A 23876-nucleotide genomic window follows, 5' to 3' on the forward strand; every position below is an offset into this window, starting at 1 on the left:
CCACAGGGATCAGAGCACATCACCACCGAGATCAGAGCACATCACCACCGAGATCAGAGCACATCACCACAGGGATCAGAGCAAGGATCAGAGCACATCAGCACAGGGATCAGAGCACATCACCACAGGGATCAGAGCACATCACCACAGGGATCAGAGCACATCACCACAGGGATCAGAGCACATCACCACGGGGATCAGAGCACATCACCACGGGGATCAGAGCACATCACCACGGGGATCAGAGCACATCCCCACGGGGATCAGAGCAAGGATCAGAGCACATCACCACAGGGATCAGAGCACATCAGCTCAGCAAGATCTGCAGCGCAAACTGGGACCAGAGCACGCCCAGGCCAAGAACGCCAGGAGCACGAACAGCGACCACAGCACATCACCACCGGGATCACAGCACATCACCACGGAGATCACAGCACATCACCACGGAGATCACAGCACATCACCACGGAGATCACAGCACATCACCACGGAGATCACAGCACATCACCACGGAGATCACAGCACATCACCACGGAGATCGGAGCACATCACCACGGAGATCGGAGCACATCACCACGGAGATCGGAGCACATCACCACGGAGATCGGAGCAAGGATCAGAGCACATCACCACAGGGATCAGAGCAAGGATCAGAGCACATCACCACAGGGATCAGAGCAAGGATCAGAGCACATCACCACAGGGATCAGAGCACATCACCACAGGGATTAGAGCAAGGATCAGAGCACATCACCACAGGGATCAGAGCACATCACCACGGGGATCAGAGCACATCACCACGGGGATCAGAGCAAGGATCAGAGCACATCACCACAGGGATCAGAGCACATCACCACAGGGATCAGAGCACATCACCACAGGGATCAGAGCACATCACCACAGGGATCAGAGCACATCACCACAGGGATCAGAGCAAGGATCAGAGCACATCACCACAGGGATCAGAGCACATCACCACAGGGATCAGAGCACATCACCACGGAGATCACAGCACATCACCACGGAGATCACAGCACATCACCACGGAGATCACAGCACATCACCACGGAGATCACAGCACATCACCACGGAGATCGGAGCACATCACCACGGAGATCACAGCACATCACCACGGAGATCGGAGCACATCACCACGGAGATCGGAGCACATCACCACGGAGATCGGAGCACATCACCACGGAGATCGGAGCACATCACCACGGAGATCGGAGCACATCACCACAGGGATCAGAGCAAGGATCAGAGCACATCACCACAGGGATCAGAGCACATCACCACAGGGATCAGAGCACATCACCACAGGGATCAGAGCACATCACCACAGGGATCAGAGCACATCACCACAGGGATCAGAGCACATCACCACAGGGATCAGAGCACATCACCACAGGGATCAGAGCACATCACCACAGGGATCAGAGCACATCACCACGGAGATCAGAGCACATCACCACAGGGAACAGAGCACATCACCACAGGGATCAGAGCACATCACCACAGGGAACAGAGCACATCACCACAGGGAACAGAGCACATCACCACAGGGAACAGAGCACATCACCACAGGGATCAGAGCACATCACCACCGAGATCAGAGCACATCACGACCGAGATCAGAGCACATCACCACCGAGATCAGAGCACATCACCACCGGGATCAGAGCACATCACCACAGGGATCAGAGCACATCACCACAGGGATCAGAGCACATCACCACAGGGATCAGAGCACATCACCACAGGGATCACAGCACATCACCACGGAGATCACAGCACATCACCACAGGGATCAGAGCACATCACCACAGGGATCAGAGCACATCACCACAGGGATCAGAGCACATCACCACAGGGATCAGAGCACATCACCACAGGGATCAGAGCACATCACCACCGAGATCAGAGCACATCACCACCGAGATCAGAGCACATCACCACCGAGATCAGAGCACATCACCACAGGGATCAGAGCACATCACCACAGGGATCAGAGCACATCACCACAGGGATCAGAGCACATCACCACAGGGATCAGAGCACATCACCACAGGGATCAGAGCACATCACCACAGGGATCAGAGCACATCACCACAGGGATCAGAGCACATCACCACAGGGATCAGAGCACATCACCACAGGGATCAGAGCACATCACCACCAAGATCAGAGCACATCACCACCGAGATCAGAGCACATCACCACAGGGATCAGAGCAAGGATCAGAGCACATCACCACAGGGATCAGAGCACATCACCACAGGGATCAGAGCACATCACCACAGGGATCAGAGCACATCACCACAGGGATCAGAGCACATCACCACAGGGATCAGAGCACATCACCACAGGGATCAGAGCACATCACCACAGGGATCAGAGCACATCACCACAGGGATCAGAGCACATCACCACGGGGATCAGAGCACATCACCACGGGGATCAGAGCACATCACCACGGGGATCAGAGCAAGGATCAGAGCACATCACCACAGGGATCAGAGCACATCAGCTCAGCAAGATCTGCAGCGCAAACTGGGACCAGAGCACGCCCAGGCCAAGAATGCCAGGAGCACGAACAGCGACCACAGCACATCACCACCGGGATCACAGCACATCACCACGGAGATCACAGCACATCACCACGGAGATCACAGCACATCACCACGGAGATCACAGCACATCACCACGGAGATCACAGCACATCACCACGGAGATCACAGCACATCACCACGGAGATCGGAGCACATCACCACGGAGATCGGAGCACATCACCACGGAGATCGGAGCACATCACCACGGAGATCGGAGCACATCACCACGGAGATCGGAGCACATCACCACGGAGATCGGAGCACATCACCACGGAGATCGGAGCACATCACCACGGAGATCGGAGCAAGGATCAGAGCACATCACCACAGGGATCAGAGCAAGGATCAGAGCACATCACCACAGGGATCAGAGCACATCACCACAGGGATTAGAGCAAGGATCAGAGCACATCACCACAGGGATCAGAGCACATCACCACGGGGATCAGAGCACATCACCACGGGGATCAGAGCAAGGATCAGAGCACATCACCACAGGGATCAGAGCACATCACCACAGGGATCAGAGCACATCACCACAGGGATCAGAGCACATCACCACAGGGATCAGAGCACATCACCACAGGGATCAGAGCACATCAAAACAGGGATCAGAGCACATCACCACAGGGATCAGAGCAAGGATCAGAGCACATCACCACAGGGATCAGAGCACATCACCACAGGGATCAGAGCACATCACCACAGGGATCAGAGCACATCACCACGGGGATCAGAGCAAGGATCAGAGCACATCACCACAGGGATCAGAGCACATCACCACGGGGATCAGAGCACATCACCACGGGGATCAGAGCACATCACCACGGGGATCAGAGCACATCACCACTGAGATCAGAGCAAGGTTCAGAGCACATCACCACAGGGATCAGAGCACATCACCACGGAGATCACAGCACATCACCACGGAGATCGGAGCACATCACCACGGAGATCGGAGCACATCACCACGGAGATCGGAGCACATCACCACGGAGATCGGAGTACATCACCACGGAGATCGGAGCACATCACCATGGAGATCAGAGCACATCACCACGGAGATCAGAGCACATCACCATGGAGATCAGAGCACATCACCACGGAGATCAGAGCACATCACCACGGAGATCAGAGCACATCACCACGGAGATCAGAGCAAGGATCAGAGCACATCACCACAGGGATCAGAGCAAGGATCAGAGCACATCACCACAGGGATCAGAGCACATCACCACAGGGATCAGAGCACATCACCACAGGGATCAGAGCACATCACCACAGGGATCAGAGCACATCACCACAGGGATCAGAGCACATCACCACAGGGATCAGAGCAAGGATCAGAGCACATCACCACAGGGATCAGAGCACATCACCACAGGGATCAGAGCACATCACCACAGGGATCAGAGCACATCAAAACAGGGATCAGAGCACATCAAAACAGGGATCAGAGCACATCAAAACAGGGATCAGAGCACATCAAAACAGGGATCAGAGCACATCAAAACAGGGATCAGAGCACATCAAAACAGGGATCAGAGCACATCACCACAGGGATCAGAGCACATCACCACAGGGATCAGAGCACATCACCACGGGGATCAGAGCACATCACCACGGGGATCAGAGCAAGGATCAGAGCACATCACCACAGGGATCAGAGCACATCACCACAGGGATCAGAGCACATCACCACAGGGATCAGAGCACATCACCACAGGGATCAGAGCACATCACCACAGGGATCAGAGCACATCACCACAGGGATCAGAGCAAGGATCAGAGCACATCACCACAGGGATCAGAGCACATCAAAACAGGGATCAGAGCACATCAAAACAGGGATCAGAGCACATCACCACAGGGATCAGAGCAAGGATCAGAGCACATCACCACAGGGATCAGAGCACATCACCACAGGGATCAGAGCACATCACCACAGGGATCAGAGCACATCACCACGGGGATCAGAGCAAGGATCAGAGCACATCACCACAGGGATCAGAGCACATCACCACGGGGATCAGAGCACATCACCACGGGGATCAGAGCACATCACCACGGGGATCAGAGCACATCACCACGGGGATCAGAGCACATCACCACGGGGATCAGAGCACATCACCACTGAGATCAGAGCAAGGATCAGAGCACATCACCACAGGGATCAGAGCACATCACCACGGAGATCGGAGCACATCACCACGGAGATCGGAGCACATCACCACGGAGATCAGAGCACATCACCACGGAGATCAGAGCACATCACCACGGAGATCAGAGCACATCACCACGGAGATCAGAGCACATCACCACGGAGATCAGAGCACATCACCACGGAGATCAGAGCACATCACCACGGAGATCAGAGCACATCACCACGGAGATCAGAGCACATCACCACGGAGATCAGAGCACATCACCACGGAGATCAGAGCACATCACCACGGAGATCAGAGCAAGGATCAGAGCACATCACCACAGGGATCAGAGCAAGGATCAGAGCACATCACCACAGGGATCAGAGCACATCACCACAGGGATCAGAGCACATCACCACAGGGATCAGAGCACATCACCACAGGGATCAGAGCAAGGATCAGAGCACATCACCACAGGGATCAGAGCACATCACCACAGGGATCAGAGCACATCACCACAGGGATCAGAGCACATCAAAACAGGGATCAGAGCACATCAAAACAGGGATCAGAGCACATCAAAACAGGGATCAGAGCACATCAAAACAGGGATCAGAGCACATCACAACAGGGATCAGAGCACATCACCACAGGGATCAGAGCAAGGATCAGAGCACATCACCACGGGGATCAGAGCACATCACCACGGGGATCAGAGCAAGGATCAGAGCACATCACCACGGGGATCAGAGCAAGGATCAGAGCACATCACCACAGGGATCAGAGCACATCACCACGGGGATCAGAGCAAGGATCAGAGCACATCACCACGGGGATCAGAGCAAGGATCAGAGCACATCACCACAGGGATCAGAGCACATCACCACGGGGATCAGAGCACATCACCACGGGGATCAGAGCACATCACCACGGGGATCAGAGCACATCACCACGGGGATCAGAGCACATCACCACGGGGATCAGAGCACATCACCACGGGGATCAGAGCAAGGATCAGAGCACATCACCACAGGGATCAGAGCAAGGATCAGAGCACATCACCACAGGGATCAGAGCACATCACCACAGGGATCAGAGCACATCACCACGGGGATCAGAGCACATCACCACGGGGATCAGAGCACATCACCACTGAGATCAGAGCAAGGATCAGAGCACATCACCACAGGGATCAGAGCACATCACCACAGGGATCAGAGCAAGGATCAGAGCACATCACCACAGGGATCAGAGCACATCACCACAGGGATCAGAGCACATCACCACGGGGATCAGAGCACATCACCACGGGGATCAGAGCACATCACCACGGGGATCAGAGCACATCACCACGGGGATCAGAGCACATCACCACGGGGATCAGAGCACATCACCACAGGGATCAGAGCAAGGATCAGAGCACATCACCACAGGGATCAGAGCACATCAAAACAGGGATCAGAGCACATCAAAACAGGGATCAGAGCACATCAAAACAGGGATCAGAGCACATCACCACAGGGATCAGAGCAAGGATCAGAGCACATCACCACAGGGATCAGAGCACATCACCACAGGGATCAGAGCACATCACCACGGGGATCAGAGCACATCACCACGGGGATCAGAGCACATCACCACGGGGATCAGAGCACATCACCACGGGGATCAGAGCACATCACCACGGGGATCAGAGCACATCACCACGGGGATCAGAGCACATCACCACGGGGATCAGAGCACATCACCACAGGGATCAGAGCACATCACCACAGGGATCAGAGCAAGGATCAGAGCACATCACCACAGGGATCAGAGCACATCACCACAGGGATCAGAGCACATCACCACAGGGATCAGAGCAAGGATCAGAGCACATCACCACAGGGATCAGAGCACATCACCACAGGGATCAGAGCACATCACCACAGGGATCAGAGCACATCACCACAGGGATCAGAGCACATCACCACAGGGATCAGAGCACATCACCACAGGGATCAGAGCACATCACCACAGGGATCGGAGCACATCACCACTGAGAACAGAGCAAGGATCAGAGCACATCACCACAGGGATCAGAGCACATCACCACAGGGATCAGAGCACATCACCACGGGGATCAGAGCACATCACCACAGGGATCAGAGCAAGGATCAGAGCACATCACCACAGGGATCAGAGCACATCACCACGGGGATCAGAGCAAGGATCAGAGCACATCACCACAGGGATCAGAGCACATCACCACAGGGATCAGAGCACATCACCACAGGGATCAGAGCACATCACCACAGGGATCAGAGCACATCACCACTGAGATCAGAGCAAGGATCAGAGCACATCACCACAGGGATCAGAGCACATCACCACTGAGATCAGAGCAAGGATCAGAGCACATCACCACGGGGATCAGAGCACATCACCACAGGGATCAGAGCACATCACCACGGGGATCAGAGCACATCACCACAGGGATCAGAGCACATCACCACAGGGATCAGAGCACATCACCACAGGGATCAGAGCACATCACCACAGGGATCAGAGCACATCACCACTGAGAACAGAGCAAGGATCAGAGCACATCACCACAGGGATCAGAGCACATCACCACAGGGATCAGAGCACATCACCACAGGGATCAGAGCACATCACCACAGGGATCGGAGCACATCACACTAAGGAGATTTCAAAGGTCACGAACAGCGACCACAGCACATCACCACAGGGATCACAGCACATCACCACAGAGATCACCACAGGGATCAGAGCACATCACCACAGGGATCAGAGCACATCACCACGGAGATCGGAGCACATCACCACGGAGATCGGAGCACATCACCACGGAGATCGGAGCACATCACCACGGAGATCGGAGCACATCACACTAAGGAGATTTCAAAGGTCAATGAGGGCTTAGCCTTAGGCACAACCAACTCACCATTTAAAGTCTGAGCACAAACAAGAACCAGAGCTCCTCATCTTCAGGACCAACTGTGAGCAGGACACATCCAGCACAGGTATGCTACCAACACAGACCAGAGCACATTAATACCTTGTAAACATCTCCAGCCCTATCAGGGACAAGAGGCCCTCCAGCACTTACGGGCACCTGCAAAAATATAGCCCACAAAATAAATATGTGCTAAATGCCCACAGTAAATCTAACCTAGGGCCATCTCAGCATCAAAGATAGAAGTGTATTGTCGGCCCTTGTCCACCATGGGCTTCAGCTCAGACCAGAGCACTCCGAATGCAGGCAGAAACCCAGCACCAAGAGAGACTAGCACATATGCATCTCAGGGACACAGCCAGCACCTACAGAAACCATAGCACAACTAAACAGGGCTCAGATCACACCCAGCTGAGGGAGCTCTCCAGCACCATTACAGACAAGCATTGGCATAGCCAATAGGTCTCGCCTTTGGGACCTTATAAGTGTTTAGCCATGCAACAGTTGCATAACTAAATACTTATAAGGTCCCAAAAGCGAGACCTATTGGCTATGCCAAGCGGCCGCGAAAGTGATCGCGATCAAACATCAAAGCGGCCGCGAAAGTAAAAGTAATCGCGGTAAAGCACGGCGCGCGCCCGCGCACATGCACTGTAGCTCTAGGCTGGCCTGATAGCACTTTTTGGAGCCCTCTCAATAAGTTTCGCCAGACCAGCGCATGCGCTGGGTCAGGCGAGACCTAAAAAAAAGCACATTCAGCTCAGGAAGACCCCCCAGCACCAACACAGACTAGATACCACCCAACACAACAAAACCTCCAGCACTAGACATTCCAGAGTTAATCTAGACCAAACCAGAGTGACTTACCACCACCACGGTCCAGAGAACAACTAATTCAGAAACACCTTCAGCACCAATCAGGGCCACAGACTATCCAGCTCTAGAATCCATCCTAAATAGACTACTGAAACACAACCAGTAAAGGAAGACCTACAAGCTCAATCCGGATCAACGTAAATTAAAACACTGCAAAGCTTCTAGCACCAGCAGGGTGACAGAACAGAAGTAGTTCAAGTCGCTGGATCACACCAACAGGGAATAGGATAACACAGTTACTCACGGATGAACTTTGCTATTATAGGGTGAACATAATAACACTAATGCACTGTTAGACCAGTCATCCTTAGGGTGTTCTTCCTCCAAACCTCTTGCTTTTAACCCCGTTTTGCTGAATCTTTTTGTTGGCCTTAGAACTCCGAGTACTATTTCATTTACCTATAGTCACTTGTAAAGTGGTATACCACATACCCAGGGCCTGTAAGTTAAATGCTACTAGCGGGCTTGCAGCACTGATTGTGCCATTCACAGAAGTAGTCTTTCAAACCAGTCTCAGGCCTGGCATTGCAGTGCCTGTATGTGCAGTTTACTGCCACTTGATTTGACATTTAAAACCATTTGCCAAGCCTTAAAATCCTCTTTTACTACGTAGAAGTCACCCCTAAGGTAGGCCCTATGTAGTCCTAAGGGAGGGTGCTTTGCAAGTAAAAGGTAGGACATGTACTTTTATGTTTTGCGTGTCCTGGTAGTGACAAACATCTATATTCATTTTTCACCACTGTGAGGCCTACTCCACTCAAAGGTTATCATTGGGAATTCCCCTTTACACTTTTAAGTGGTAATTTAAAACTTTGTGTTTTATATTTTTGGAACTGGAATGATAAATACTCCTTACTGGTGAAGTTGGATTTAACATTACTGTTTTAGAAATGACACCATTAGAAAGTTGACATTTCTCTGCACTTACTACTCTGTGTGCCTTGCAGCCTGTCTCCAATGCACGTCTGGGGTGGGAGACAGTATTCCCTCTAGACTGCCACAAACACAGGATGGATAGGTGTGCCTAAGTAGCCATCTTCATGCATCTGCATTCTGATGGCCCTGCCTGGGCAGGATGGGAGGGAAGGGCTAACACTTCACTGAACAGGCAGAGTCCTGTCCCCACACAAAGGGCTGATTTACCCCCCATAGATAGCATGACAGACATGGCTAAATTGAAAGGAGGACCTGTGCTTTTCAAGGAGCTGCTTTGAATGCACTTCCACATCGAAGGCACTTTAGGGTACAAGTACTAGGTCTCTGACCCCCTAAAATCATACACAACTGGACTTGTAACTGAAGCTCTCCCAGAAGAACTGCTGTGCTGCTTGAAGTACTCAACTGAACAGGTGGTCTGGAAGGCCTGTTTTTCTGCTTGTTGCCCTTCTGCTCTCTGACACTGTTAAAGGAGAGCTGAACTCTGCCTTCCCAATAAATGTGCTCCAAGGGCTTGTTGGCTTGACTCCTGTCGCTTGAAGCTCAGCGATATCGAAGTCTCTACCCCTTCTCCTGTGCCTGGCTCACTGGAAATGTCCCAGGCACTTGCAGCATGGACTACGATGCATCGCCTGTCTGCGTGTAGCAGAACCAGAGCATCGACCCGGTTGTGGAAGTAAAAATTGGTGCATCACATCAGAACCAGAGCTGTGTGTCCGGAGATCGATGAATCAGACAGCGTATCACTGCTGCAGAAGCTTGGAGAGAAGGACGCATGCCCTCAACTGCATGAAGAAACCCGGCGCAATGCTCGACGCCGCTCGACTCCGGCACCTGTGTATGGAACCGACGCCTCACCATCAGCACGTGGAGAAATATCGTCGCATCTTTGACTCGTGTCCACGCATTTCACAACGCATCTGCCTCTTTAGATAAGCCCGACTGCTCCGTGGCAAGCTACCAGAGGGTGAGCACATGTTATCTTTTAGGGTGTACTTAGACGACCCTGACTAGAGTGAGGATTCCTGCCTGGCCTAGGTGCATACCCCAGCCAACCAGGAATTCCATTTGTAACATACAGGTAGATCAGTAACCCAGAAGCGATTCAGTTTGTAACGTTTGTCTTACAAAACGGCCAAAGAGATAGCATAAATAAGCTTAAGTAAAAACTAAAAAAAATCACCAGCTTAAATATCACACGTTTTTATTTACAATGAACAGTTATTGCTATGGGGTATTTTATGCCACCAGCCTAAGAACATCTCCAAAGGATGCACAGAAAAATACAAAATTGCCATTTAGAAAAATAAAAGGCAATGACAGGGTAAACAAGAAAATTAAACCAATCATGAATAGACTACATGGGACTGCTACATTATATCCAAGTAAGCTCCAAGGAGTGCCCAGGAAAAACAAAGAACAGTCATGCCAAATAGCAGGCAAGATTGTTTTGGGGCAGAGTAAAAACAAGAAACATCATGCCATCAAAGAAAGCAGAACAACATAGACAGTAATAATTGGGCCAGATCTCCACAAAATATGAAATCCTTTTAACAAGTACTGCCTGTTGCTTTTGCAACCTCAAAAAGCGGATACTAGAGAGCTCTGCGCACTGGTGTATCTTAGTCAGTAAGACTGGGGGTGCGTGAGCTTCAGATTTCCCAACAATCTTTTGCAAAAATAAGCAATATTTTTAAGACCTTCAAAACAGACGAGCGAGAAGGTGTGTTTGTCTGTGTATATGTAAAAATCTCAGGTGAAATCCAACAGACAGCTCAACATATCCGACTAAAACCATCTGTACCCAACTATTAAGGAGGTAATTCATTTATTAAGGGGGTGTACCACCCCAAATACCCCCGCCTGAAGTCATGTCAATGACTCCATGAAGTATTTAATACCTCCTTTTTTAGGCTATGACTTTCAGGGGGTGCAACACTGAAAAATCTAGGAATGTTCTTGTAGGGCGATGTAGGTAGCACGTAAATTACACTAAATCATATTATACATTCAATGGTACATTTTTACCCATAATATTTAAATGATCTTTTAAACTTAGTTCAGTATCATATTTATATATAAACTAACCAGTTCGTGATAAAGACAGATTCAGATGTCTGTAGAATGGATGTTAGATTGTTTCCATCTACATTTAACACCAACAAAAATAAAAAAAATAAAACTACTTGACATATATATTTTGTGAAATGCCAAGGAGAGGTTGGACACTAGATCGACATGAAAGTTTTCTGCAGTAAAGTTCAGATTTTCTGGGAGACAATATTTGAGGCATTGACTGATGACTGGCAAAGAGATCACCAAAAGTAACAAAGAAATTATTGTGAACAGATTGCACAAAAATAGGCACATTCACTATCTCATGGAGTTAAGGATGTGCTTAAAGACGTAAAACATCGAAACACATTCTTCAAAGATAAAACATTTGCAGAGGAAAAAGTATCCATTAGAATCAACATTACTAAGTGCACTTAAATTTAACTTCTTAGACATGCTCATAAGTGGGTAGGTTTTCTCATCATCCAAAACAGTTGGTCTCCTAAAACCTTGCAATGATTTTAGCCAGTTCTCCAAGCACCATTAAAGGGCCCCTTTTCTTGTTCATGGCGCCCCCAGATCCAGAATACTGCAGCCAAGGCTGCTCACATACCTCTTTCTGTTGCCGTTCTAGCTCCTTCATACGGATTTCTCGAGCTTCTGCACGTGCGGCGCGCTTTGCGGCAAGTCGGGCCTCCGCCTGCAGAGAGAAAAGGAACAGAAAAGAGTTAACGTGTGGAAAGATAACTGTGTAAAAGAACATGCAACGCTACTTAAAATTCACAGTGAGCACCACAATGTGGAAAGGCATAGAGCTGCAAGTCCTCTATAGATAGCAACGTCTTGCAAAACACAAAAGGTCCACAGTCCCGAGTGCAGATCCATTCCTATAGCTCTAACATTCATGGTCCTTTTTAGGTGTGACAAAGCTAGAAACAGCTTAAGCTGTCTTGCCCGCTTTACGGAAAAAAACTAAAAAAAGTCAGGAACCAGAAATACATATATACGTACATGGAGTGGCTTTAGGTCAGACGCTTTCTTTCTTTGGTTTCCTCAACTGTCAGGCACATCTTGCTTCTGCTCATCACAGCATACGGCAATAAGTAAGCCGTCATCCACTCGCTCTCTTGTACTAATAGTGATGGAATTTTGCCTGTTCACATGCCCACATTTGGGTAAAAGAAGAACTCTTCAGCGCCACAGCTGGTGGATCAACACTTTACTCTGCTAATTATTTTTCTTTCCATTATTTATCATTTTTAGGTCTCCGCTACAAAGAGTATTACCTGTCCATTTGAGACCTTTTGTTTCTAAATCAGAACACATACTTAACAGCGGGCTTTTGGCCAGCCGCTTGCTCACGATTGGATGCCTTTACTGGGTATATCATTTGCCTGCTCCTAATTCAATAGCTTTTCTCTCTGCATTGTGCCTTGCAAGAACAATTCCGTCTCAGTGTTGCATACTTCAGGGCACTCTAATTTTACATGGAGCTCTCCATGGGAGTTCATGTATTTCCTAGCGCTCTTCTCCCCCACTCAATAACACTCTTTCCATTTCCTCCCCCCCCCCCACTGCCTCCCAATGCTACCCAGCCCTCTGCCATCCTGCTTCCTATGTTAAAAATATATTTTAATATATAAATGTATCCAAAGGACTGCCGTGCCGCTCACACCCTTTTTCACGCTACTGGATTTCCCTTTTTTAATGTATTAATTTAAAGATCAAACATGGCCATCTACCATGTTCGATCATTTAATTAAAAATGGCTGCCTGAGTGACAACGCATGCAAACCCACCCACAGGTCACGATGTATACGTATCAGCAGCCATCTTGGAATCAGTTCTCTATTGTAGAAAACCAATTTCAAGATTGTCAGCCATGCAGTCACGTCGTGACTCCTGCATACTCATGCAACAGAAAAAACAATTGGCAAAGTCAACGTGTCAGTCTTTTAGCCACAACCATAGCAACTTTTCTTTGCATCAATAAGAAACAATTTCTTGCATAAAAGCTCAAAAGAGATTCTATATCTGTTCTAAGTACACACGCCTATTAGGAAGCACCCATTCAGGTCTCTAAATATACGCAATGGACACTTTTTTTAATCTCATATTTTTACTGTAAGCATATGCCCACAACCTTTAGGTGGCAGCAAGTTTTTTTTGTCTTATTTTTGTGGCACATGCTTGCAATAAAAATAAAAAAAATCGCAACAGCTCGACAAAGGCAGACCCATTAGCTTTACCAACACTTGTCTTTACATTGACCCCTCCCCCCCCCTCCCCCCCCAAAAAAAACAAAATTAGCAAATTTTGATTTGGGTCAGTGTTGATACCAAAATAATGACCAGTGAATTAAGAGTAATTGTCAGTGATGAGTAAGGGGTTGAAAAGAGCACACTTAACATTTGTCTCTTCGTTCTAAAACATCATCTAATCGAGGCCACACTGCGATAGCTGGTAGGGTTGCTCACTCCTCCTGACCTCTCATACGCCTTCCTTACCAGTGGTTAATTTGTGCCAGTGAGCACTACCAACACATATTTCAGGGACCTCCTTGTCCGATTCCCGGTATGAGCAGCAGGGACAGATTAGTCATTCAATGGCACAGAAACAGAAGAGAATCAATGAGTGACCCTTCAGTATTTGAGTGTCTCGACAGACCTATTTCCATGAAGGAGAACAAACAAAAGGGGGACTACTACTCTCTCTCTCCCCCCCCCCCCCCCCCGCTGGTGGTGCTGCTGCCCACCAGGCAGATTGACTGCAGCCGACGGACAAGCAGGGAGGCGGTGGCCCTGGGTCACAGTGGCCGTGAAAGGAAGGCCTTCTGAGCCCACACACACTGCCTCCTCAGCAAAAGTGCTTATCTTTTACAAATTAAGCAATGTTCTCCACCACCTGCGTGGGAGTTGGTAAAAGTCTAGGACGTCCAGTCCTTCCATGGAGGGTCACGTGATATATTGTCGTGTCCCGATGTGAATGCTACTCATTCAACCTAAGGGTCCTTTTTTCTTAAATAGAAAGGAAACATCGGGTGATATCACTGCCATAACAGGCGTCTATGAGAAAGCACCGGAGTCCGGACATTGCCCTGCACTCAGAGATGACCTCAACCTGTCCCAAGGAACGCAGCGGTGTATGGACACAGAAAGCGTGTGTTTGGGAGAGAGGGAGGGACACATTGTAAGAGACAGTTCCAGCAAACACTGCGAGTGTATACACGGCACAGGAACTCTAGCAGACAGGGTTGCAGCTACAAATGGAGCAGCAGGCGCAGAAGCACCAGGTCCGCGGGGGAATCCCAGATATGGTTTCCTTTCACTACCCAACGGGGGACAGGGTCCTAGCGCCCTTTCTTGTATTACAACACCTGCCACCTTTGCTACCTTCTGAGGGTGGAGACAGAAAGACGTCACCCACAATCACCCCTGTTGTCACCTTTCTTGCCTCTTTTCTCGCCCTAGCCTGCGCATGAGGTTACCTGCTCCCACCGCCACCGGCCTCTTCCTTCTGCTCAGGTAACTTCCAGCAACCCAAAGATGCACACTGCGGGATGCAGAGTTGTGGTTTAAGGGTTCACTACATCATCAGCTGTTCAAGATATACCGACGGTCTACTCCCTTTTGAAAAACTTTGATGAAAACAGACACTACTCAAGGCCAAACAATGGAGGAATAACGCACAGCATGTGAATCTATAATATTCATGCACTATAAGGTCTCTCCTGGACATTAAACTATCTCACGCATTCCTTTCACCCTTCTATCATTCTATTTACTTTTACCCTGAAAAAAAAAAAGCCAAAAAAACACACACGACCCTTCCCAATTGGGTACTAAAGGCCTTTTTCTGGGAGGCTGGGGGTGCATAAGTGTGCTGGTTTTCGTGCTGGGACCAAGGAGATAGCAAATGTCGAAAGCACTTTAAAACCCACTGCAAAAACAACAAGCATTTGCAATGCAATAGGTCTCGCATTGGCGAGAGTTTAAGCTATTGGCATTGTAAATGATAATGTCATTTATTTATCTGTTTTGCTAATTATCACATAAATAAAGGGCATTGACATTTACAATGCCAATAGCTCAAACTTGTAAATGCGAAACCTTTTCAAAGAAGTGGCAGCCATTATCCCGGATTGCTCAGAAAGTGAAAGCACGCATGGTGCGCTGAATGTTGCAGGAAAGCATGTCGTGCCTGTAGTAGGAGACACTCATTAAAGAAAATAGTTAGTACAGACTAATAAAGACGTACCGTGTAACAACAGAAGTAAAAGGGCCAGTCCTCATGGGACGTTACAAATGAAGACAAGGCGGTATTAAGAAGGGACTAACAAGCCTATTAACTAATCAGGAGCCAGTATTTACAAAGGGCAATGACAAATATGGGCAAGAGTGGGTAGGGCTTCTATTCTATACTCCAATACAGCATGCCGCAGAGCAGCGCATACACAGCCCAGGCTCGACATAAAAAGGTTTTAAAGAGTGCGTGCCGATCAGTATTTGCCTGCGCGAACTTAAATAAACATTTGTTTTTGCAGTTGGTCTGACAGTTGATAAGGCCAACAATTGCCACCGGCAGACGAGCAGCTGTCATGCTTTACTGCATAATGCACCTGAGAATTAAGTATAGTTTGTTCAACAGAAGGCTGAATGCAATCATGTGAATTGGTCTCATAGTAGAGTGGAAAGGCTATATATTTTATAGACACACAGTGCTTGCCTGAGCTGGGGTTTATTCTCTCTTATGTAACGGTGGGCGAGCGACTCATAGCTCGAGCCAGACTCGCATCTGCAGCCTGGTCCTTATGGAACCTCGAATCCATAACAAGCCGAGCTTTCATGTGGCTTCTTCCTCCCTTTACCTGGGATATGGTGTTATGGCCGGAGATGCCCACTATGGAATTCGGGAACCAGGTTCGTGTCTCAGCATCGGCCAAACATCCTGCGATTGTGGGCAAATTACAGAATCTCCCCATACCTATAAACAATGCATGTGACCTGGTGTAATGCAATTGGTGTTCATGTAAAGTGCTCCAATACCTTTGGATGGGGTTTGCACTGTATTTTAAAAACGGCAAAATAATGTACTACGAGGTAAAAACGAAGCCTTGACATAAGGAAAGAAAAATAGATATCCATTTCTTGTCCGATTTTTACAGAGTGAAACTAGAAAACCCGGTTAAATCGTGGCTTCCCTGCATACATTGTGAGATCTTGGGCAAATATTTGATTTATCTAAAACTATTTTTCTTTATTATCACTTATGAAAGCACTTTCAAGTACTGGAGTTCCGACTAGCAGCAGTCCTACAAAACTATCAGTTTTAACAAGTACTTCTCAATGCAGTGCTATAATGTACCCCCTTTAATGTCAAAACATCCACATGTTAAAGAAATACATTTTTTGAACTTTGAAGAGACTATCATATTTTACGAGGTTTGTTGTATAATTTGCATATCATATTTTGAGGGCTCGTACATGGGCTCTAAGATCTGAGCCAGGCCCCTTGGTCTTAGTCAGTGGCTTAGTTAGCAATGGTGCAGCAGGTGTAGTGGCACTGGGGCTCAGAGGGGACCACCGAATCATGCTTTACTACCAAGGGGTCTAGTATCCTGACTTGCACTAGGGCCTATCACCCCATTGCTACACCACTGTTCTCAGTGCATACCGACTAGAGAGGACGCCCGATAATGCAATGATGCTCCATTAATTAACGTATTTAATAATATATGGAACTGGTTCGCAGTGGGGGGTCCGCTTGCCGTGACTGCTTGCTAATTGCATTATGGAGGCTGGTCAGACAACATTTGCCAGGGCTGCGTTTGGATCCTCGCCGGCCCTGCGCATGCAGTCCTACCCCAACCTCCTATAGGTATCCTCCTTCCTGTACGCCTCCATCCCCCCTCCAAAGTTTCATTTACATGATGCACACACATCTTACACCAATGCACATACTCCACACAAGCAAACACTGAACTAAGAATGCCTCAGGCCCAGCCACAACTTAGGCCGTGCCAATATATCATACCATCCTCACTGAGGCACTGCAGATAAGGAGATTCACCACGAATTTGGCTTTTTCAGACCATGAAATCTGATCCATATTTAGGTTTTGGGCCTGTAAGTTCACAGCAAATCCATTTTTACTGTCGCAAAAATTGAAAGATGTCAGATTGGCATTATTAACAAAATACTAATAAATACCTGGCTAATGATTAGACAATAAATTACCCTTTTACCGAAAAGAATACCTTTACTTTTTACACTGATTACAACTTCAATTCTAAATATAATACACTGATGGGGTGTCATTAACTAGGGGACTAGGCGCCTATAGAATTTGCGTACTGCGAGATGGTATTTATTCCAGCAGTGCTAAAGGTGAGGGGAAACACCCTAGACCCTCAAATGATTCGACCCTGATATCAATATTGAAACAATTCTTATCCTTTGCACACGCACAAATCATATGCGAATATCACAAGTCAACATATACAAACAATGAAGAGAGTGAGTGGTTCATATGTTTTTTTTCTTTTTTCTTTAATCAAAAAGGCCCAGCCAACACGCGTTTCGTAGATAGGGGGAGACCCCACGACTTCTTCAGGGCTGTCAGGCTCTTTAGTTCCTAATTTCTATGTCCTCTCCGCCGGTTCTACTTCTGACCCGGCTGGTCATTATATATAAAATACTGTGTCCAGAGATTCACCAAATTCTATTTGAGGCAAGCCCTTGTAATAGGGACCGGTGTTTCCCCCGAATACAGGTTGTTGTCAGTACGCAAATGCTGTTCCTTAAAACTTCATGTAAATAATCCCTTGAATAGTCCGTGCGGAGTTCGCGTTCTGAACCGGAGAATTCTAGTTATGCCAGGTACAATGGGTTACTTTCTTTTAACCCCTTCTGTGCCCATGACGAGCTGGACTCGTCATGGGCCGCGGTTGCGCTGTGCCCATGACGAGTCCAGCTCGTCATGAACCCCGCCCGCTAATGCAACGCCCGGCACAGGGCGGGAAAAGGGTGTGGCACACAAGGGATTAAACTAAGAATGCATGTATATGTTTAGTGCTTGGGACATACGGGAGTGGTGAAGACAGAGGCCTGTTCTTTTTGACTGAGGAGGCACAACTGTTGCGCTGCTAGAATACGGACAGTCTCTGAGACACGAACATTGGAATCAGAAAGTAGTGGTGCAAAAGAGATGTTTGCACCCCGGAAGCTTGGGCTCTTCTCTGAATAGGCCAGCAGCCTGGTCTTCGAATTGGCGGGGCTTTTCTAAATTTCACAGGGAGGAAATACGTGGAGCGTGACCAATACAAACCCTACGGTCCCTTGCAACAACCCACAGCACAGCCGGATGCGAACACAGAACCCTGACAGACGCTGGGGGACCACTCAGGCGGCTCCTCCGCTTTACCGGAGGAGCGTTGCCCGATTGCTTTTAAGCCGTGCCAAGTAGAAACATAAAATGATAATAACTTATGAGTTATTATCATTTTATGCATCGTGTTCTGCTGCTTTGAGGGTGGGAGGGGCTGCTCTACTCTCAGAGCAGGGGAGGAGTAGTTTGCCCACTCCTAAGTGCGCAATGACTGGTCGGTTCTCTCTGGCCGCCGAAACCAGTCATGCACACTTTCCCTGTTCTCCATGCAGCCTCCATGGAGAACATGCCCAACCCTCCAGCCCCTGGCTGAGTTGTGTGTCACGGCGCTCAGGCCAATCACAACGCTGCCCGCGAGCCATGCCAACCGCCACTAGACTACTGAAGTACTCCTTCCCAAGTTTGGTCGAGTTCAGGGACATTCCGGATAGCTTCCCTTGAAGGCTACAAAATCCTAAAGGTCCATTTGTGTATAAATGTGCGAGTGGGTGAACACACATTGAATCCTCTATACGTCGTGACTCGGCTGCCAGCATGAATTCCATAAAACAGTCCTTTTAAAGACATGTAGCACATGTAATGGTTTCCAAACAGGGTGGCTTGGTCATTCATTCTAGAAACGGAGTCATAAAAATCCAGGGTCCAGTGTCTCTGCTCAGTTCACCAAGGACCAGAATTTTGGGATAAGTGACTGCCACCGCTATGGGTCTCACCATCTGTATAGTGAAGGTGCACTGGCTCCAACACTCATTAGAAAAACTATTTTGTAGCTCCTCGCGGTCTGAGAGCTAGCAGTCTGAAGTGTTAGCAGTCGCGGCTCACATGACTCACGGGTGAGGGGGGCCGATGGGGGGTTGCGCGGGGGGAGGAAATTGTTTTTAACTTACCTTACCGGGTCCTGTGCCACCTCCGCTCCTAGCCGGGTCTGTGCTTTCCTGCTGCTGGCCTGCTGAACAGGAAGCAGCTACAGGCTCCCTCCCCTTAGCCAATCACAATGCTGCAATAGCAGCATTGTCATTGGTGCGGACGATGCCCAGCCAGGCGCCTGTAGGGAGGCCATTTTCTCTAGCAGTCTACATAGAGAAAATGTAGAGTGCGCATGACTGATTTGGTTGGCCCAAAAGGGCCAACCAAACAGTCAGGGTCCACAACAGTGGGCAAGCAATTCCTCCCCGACCCGCCCACCCGCAACCAGGCATACCCTGCCTTCTGCTTTCTCGCAGCGTGAGAAGCAGAAACATAAAATGGTATTGAAAATACCCATTTTGTGTTTCTGCTTCTCGCACTCCGAGAAAGCAGTGGGGCGACGCTCCTACGCCCTAATGGAGGAGCCGCCCCTGGTGTTAGGCAAGGAATGATGGGCAATCATCCTGTGCCAACCTAAATTGCTTTAGGCCAACTACAAATCATTACACTTGCTTGGGCAACAGAGTCTGACTGAGCAGCTTAGTGACTGCTGTTCTGATAGACACTTGATTCATCCCAACCAGGTGTATATTAACCAGCCTACCCTAAAAATAATGTGACTATAAACCCCCCCTTATCTTGGAGAGACCGGCAAAAATATCTCCCCCCGTCGTAAAAAATGAAAGGGTGGATGGCAAAATCCAAGGAGGACTGTCCAGTACAAGTCAGCTGGAGCGGACAGGTGGCATTTTGACAAGGGAGAACCAGTTGAGGAAACAAAGACAGATGCCACTAGAGTGGGTTTTAAAACCTGTTCCTTCAACTGCACCACCCAGCAGTGCCATGTGCCAGTACTCTACATCGAACCGATGCAGGAGTCTGTTGAAGCGTCATAAGTCTGCTGGATGCAACCTGGCTACTCTGTTGCAAGTGCATCACTGGCCAACCAGCCTGGCCTAAATGCGCTGTACCTCCTGTGTAGCGCGCTCTGGATTTCAGTTGTACACAGCTGTGTTCGGGTGGTGTGGAATATTCAATGTAGCTTATTGCTTTATGCTTGATCACTGTAGTTAGAACTCCAGCGCCAAGACATTTTGGTCAAAGGAGCTGTGCGCTACATAAAATCTTTTATTATTATTATTAATCCTTTAAAGCGGTTCCCATTAGTAACAAACCTGTGAATTTCTTGCGCACAACCTTTAACACATCCTACTCTATCTTGTTCACCTCAACATTCACATCGTAATTCATCATCCCTGCCATTCACACCCTCTTCTTAAACACTCTCCTCTCTTTCCTAATTAGTACTCTATTCCCTCACAGCTTGCTCTCAAACACTGTTCGAAGTGGATGAGAACTTCTTGGATCGGAGTTCCCATTCTTTTTTCATGTATACAAATCCATTCCTATATTTAGGAAAATGCACAGACTTGGTACATGAAGCGAGCAACAGGGGCCAGAGCCATTAGCCATCGAAAGGCCCTGGATCAAAAGTTAACTGCACAAAGGTGTATAAAAAGGGGGCTACGGAGGAATGCTTGCCGCAAGAACAAGTTAGTACAAAGATTGAAGTGGGCACCCTGTTTTGGATTGAAGAGGGGCAGATTGTATTTGAGTGGAGTGGGACAGATAGTTTTAGATTGGAGTGGGGCTAATTGGATTGGGACAGATTGAAGTGGGGTGTGTTGGGTGGATTGGAGTGTGGTGAATTGAAGAAGATTGAATTGGAGCGTTTGGATTGGTCTTGGGCGGATTGGACGAGTGGGGAGTATTGGTGTGGGGTGAGGTGGGGTGGGGTGGGTTGGCTTGGGGTGGTTTCGGCTGTACTGCCTAAATATGTGTTAAATCATCATTTCAGAAATCACACAAGAAAAAAATAATGTTGCTTTGCAAGAAGCTACTCTTCATTTGTACTGAGAATAGCACCCACTAGCAAAAACAAAAGAAAACATGAGTGCAAAGTGAGTAAAGAAGACATGGCAAAATAAAAAAAAAAATTAACCATAGAAACAAGCATTTGAAATGCAAAAGGTCTCGCATTTACTAGAGTTTGTGCTATTGGCAATGCAATAGCTTAAACTCTCGCAAATGCGAGACCTATTGCATTTCAAATTACTAGCGCCCATGCAGTCCTTTCACATTCATGGAGGCCACGCTCCTTTTTTAGCCAAGCTAAAGGGACGTGGCCGACATTAAAGTGAAACCGTGGCATGGGACGCTTTGAAAAAAAAAAAAAGCATCTGTTTATCAAGTTGAGCTTTCACTTTAATAGCCGCCGCGCACCTTTCTTTAGACGTGGCTTGTTTAAAGAAAGGGGCGCGGCCTCCATGAATGTGATAGCGCTGCATGGGCGCTAATAAAAAATAAAAAAAAGTATGCGCACCACTATAAAGTGGACAATGCTTCTAAAATAAATAAATAAATAAATAAATAAATAAATAAATGCAGCTGCTATAGTTAAAGCGGACCACCATTAGTAATTATAATTAAAATAAAAGTGGGCAGCGTGCCACATAGTGGGTGGTATAGGGACAAATCATTAAACAAAATAGTGCTCATAGGCAAGATAAAGCAGACAGTGTAACAAGGCAAGTAAAAGGTCCAGTCGTTATGGGAAGTAACAAATGCAGACAAGGCGGTACCAAGGAGGGACTAACAAACATAATAACGACTCAGAAGCCAGCGTTTACAAAGGACAATGACAAACCAATTAAAAATATGGGCAGAGAGGAGCGGAGCTTCAAAGCCATACTCCAATACTGCATGGCTCGCAGCAGCGCATGCGCTGCCGAGGCTCGACTTAAACTTGCAGTTTTGTTTGTCCTGCTGGGCATGATTTCACCAGTCACGCACCTTCTGTTTGCAGGGCACTGGAAGTTAAAAAGAACAAAATAGTACGTCAATGACGTCGTGAGCAGGGGATGGGCAATGACTGCATTGAATCAGCCAGTACTTGGTCCATGCTCCGCAGAGAGAAACCAAAATTATGCTAGGCCTGCAGTAATGAATTATGAGGCTGTAAAGAAGATTGCCACGCAATCCAACAAATGGGTAAGCCACGGGCAGGTTCTAAGCCCTTTTTGGACACAAGAGTGTCTTGCAAGCAAGAAACACACGTTAGTGCATGCTCTTGCAGGCTTAACCTTAAAAAGGGAGGGTTTACCTCCTGAACCAGACATGGCACTCACAGTCACCATCTGCCTGGAGGACAGTGAACAGAGACAAGCTGATGGTGTGCGAGTTAAACCTAAAATCTGTAAGGGGAGGGTTACCCCAAGATTATCAAAGATTATCAAGAGGCAACGACACAGCAGGTGGTCTTATACAGAAGGTGATGGTTATTAATATTATTAAATGTTGCATCATCATACTCTATTGACTATTATTACAATCAATAACCACCTCTACGGCCATTCAACTCCTCAACTGTTCTTAGCGACTGTATTGGTTGATGAAATGGGGTTCTTAGTCAAGAGTGACCAGAGTGCGTGGGTTACAAGGAAACATTTTCCCAGTCCGCGGCAGACTGGCAAGTTTAGCTCCCCGATTTCCTGAAAAGTCTGTGAGCGACCAGGAAGAAGATCCAAGTACAACGAATCATGCCTTTTCAGACACACCCTGCTTCAGATATTATCACAGTAGGGTTGGGGCTGCAGGGAATTCTTATCCCACGGCTGATGTCCAATGGGGGCTCTGTCACTGTGTAGAGCAATAAGCATGTTGATTACTGTTAGTCCATGGGTGCACTATTGCTCAGTAACTACTCTGTCATTATTACACCGTGTAAGGCTGTTTGACTTGTATCTTCTCAAGAGGTGTTTACGTTTCCCATTCCAGTTTGTGGTAATGGTTGCGTAATGCTGAGAGTCCAAAAGGCAATGGGTTGTCCGAATACTTTTAACCATGGCATCGTCAAAACCCAACCCTGCGTTAGTCATTTTCGAATTCCAATTGGTGGGTTAATTAATTGATGTTTAATGTCCTGAACCGCCCTGAAGG

General features: G+C 48.1%; 1 protein-coding gene across 27 annotated transcripts in view; it reads right to left on the reverse strand.

Annotated features, from left to right (window-relative positions):
* Positions 1-23876, reverse strand: part of LRRFIP1 (LRR binding FLII interacting protein 1) — a 458695-nt gene that overhangs the window by 243079 nt on the left and 191740 nt on the right. For all 27 annotated transcript variants that reach the window (XM_085645079.1, XM_085645077.1, XM_085645080.1 and 24 more), the window contains exon 2: positions 12199-12285. In XM_085645079.1, coding sequence (XP_085501205.1) covers positions 12199-12285 — 87 coding nt within the window. The remainder of the gene's footprint in view (positions 1-12198; positions 12286-23876) is intronic.

This window comes from Triturus cristatus, chromosome 3_1, assembly GCF_964204655.1.
Source record: "Triturus cristatus chromosome 3_1, aTriCri1.1, whole genome shotgun sequence".
Classification (NCBI taxonomy): Eukaryota; Metazoa; Chordata; class Amphibia; order Caudata; family Salamandridae; genus Triturus; species Triturus cristatus.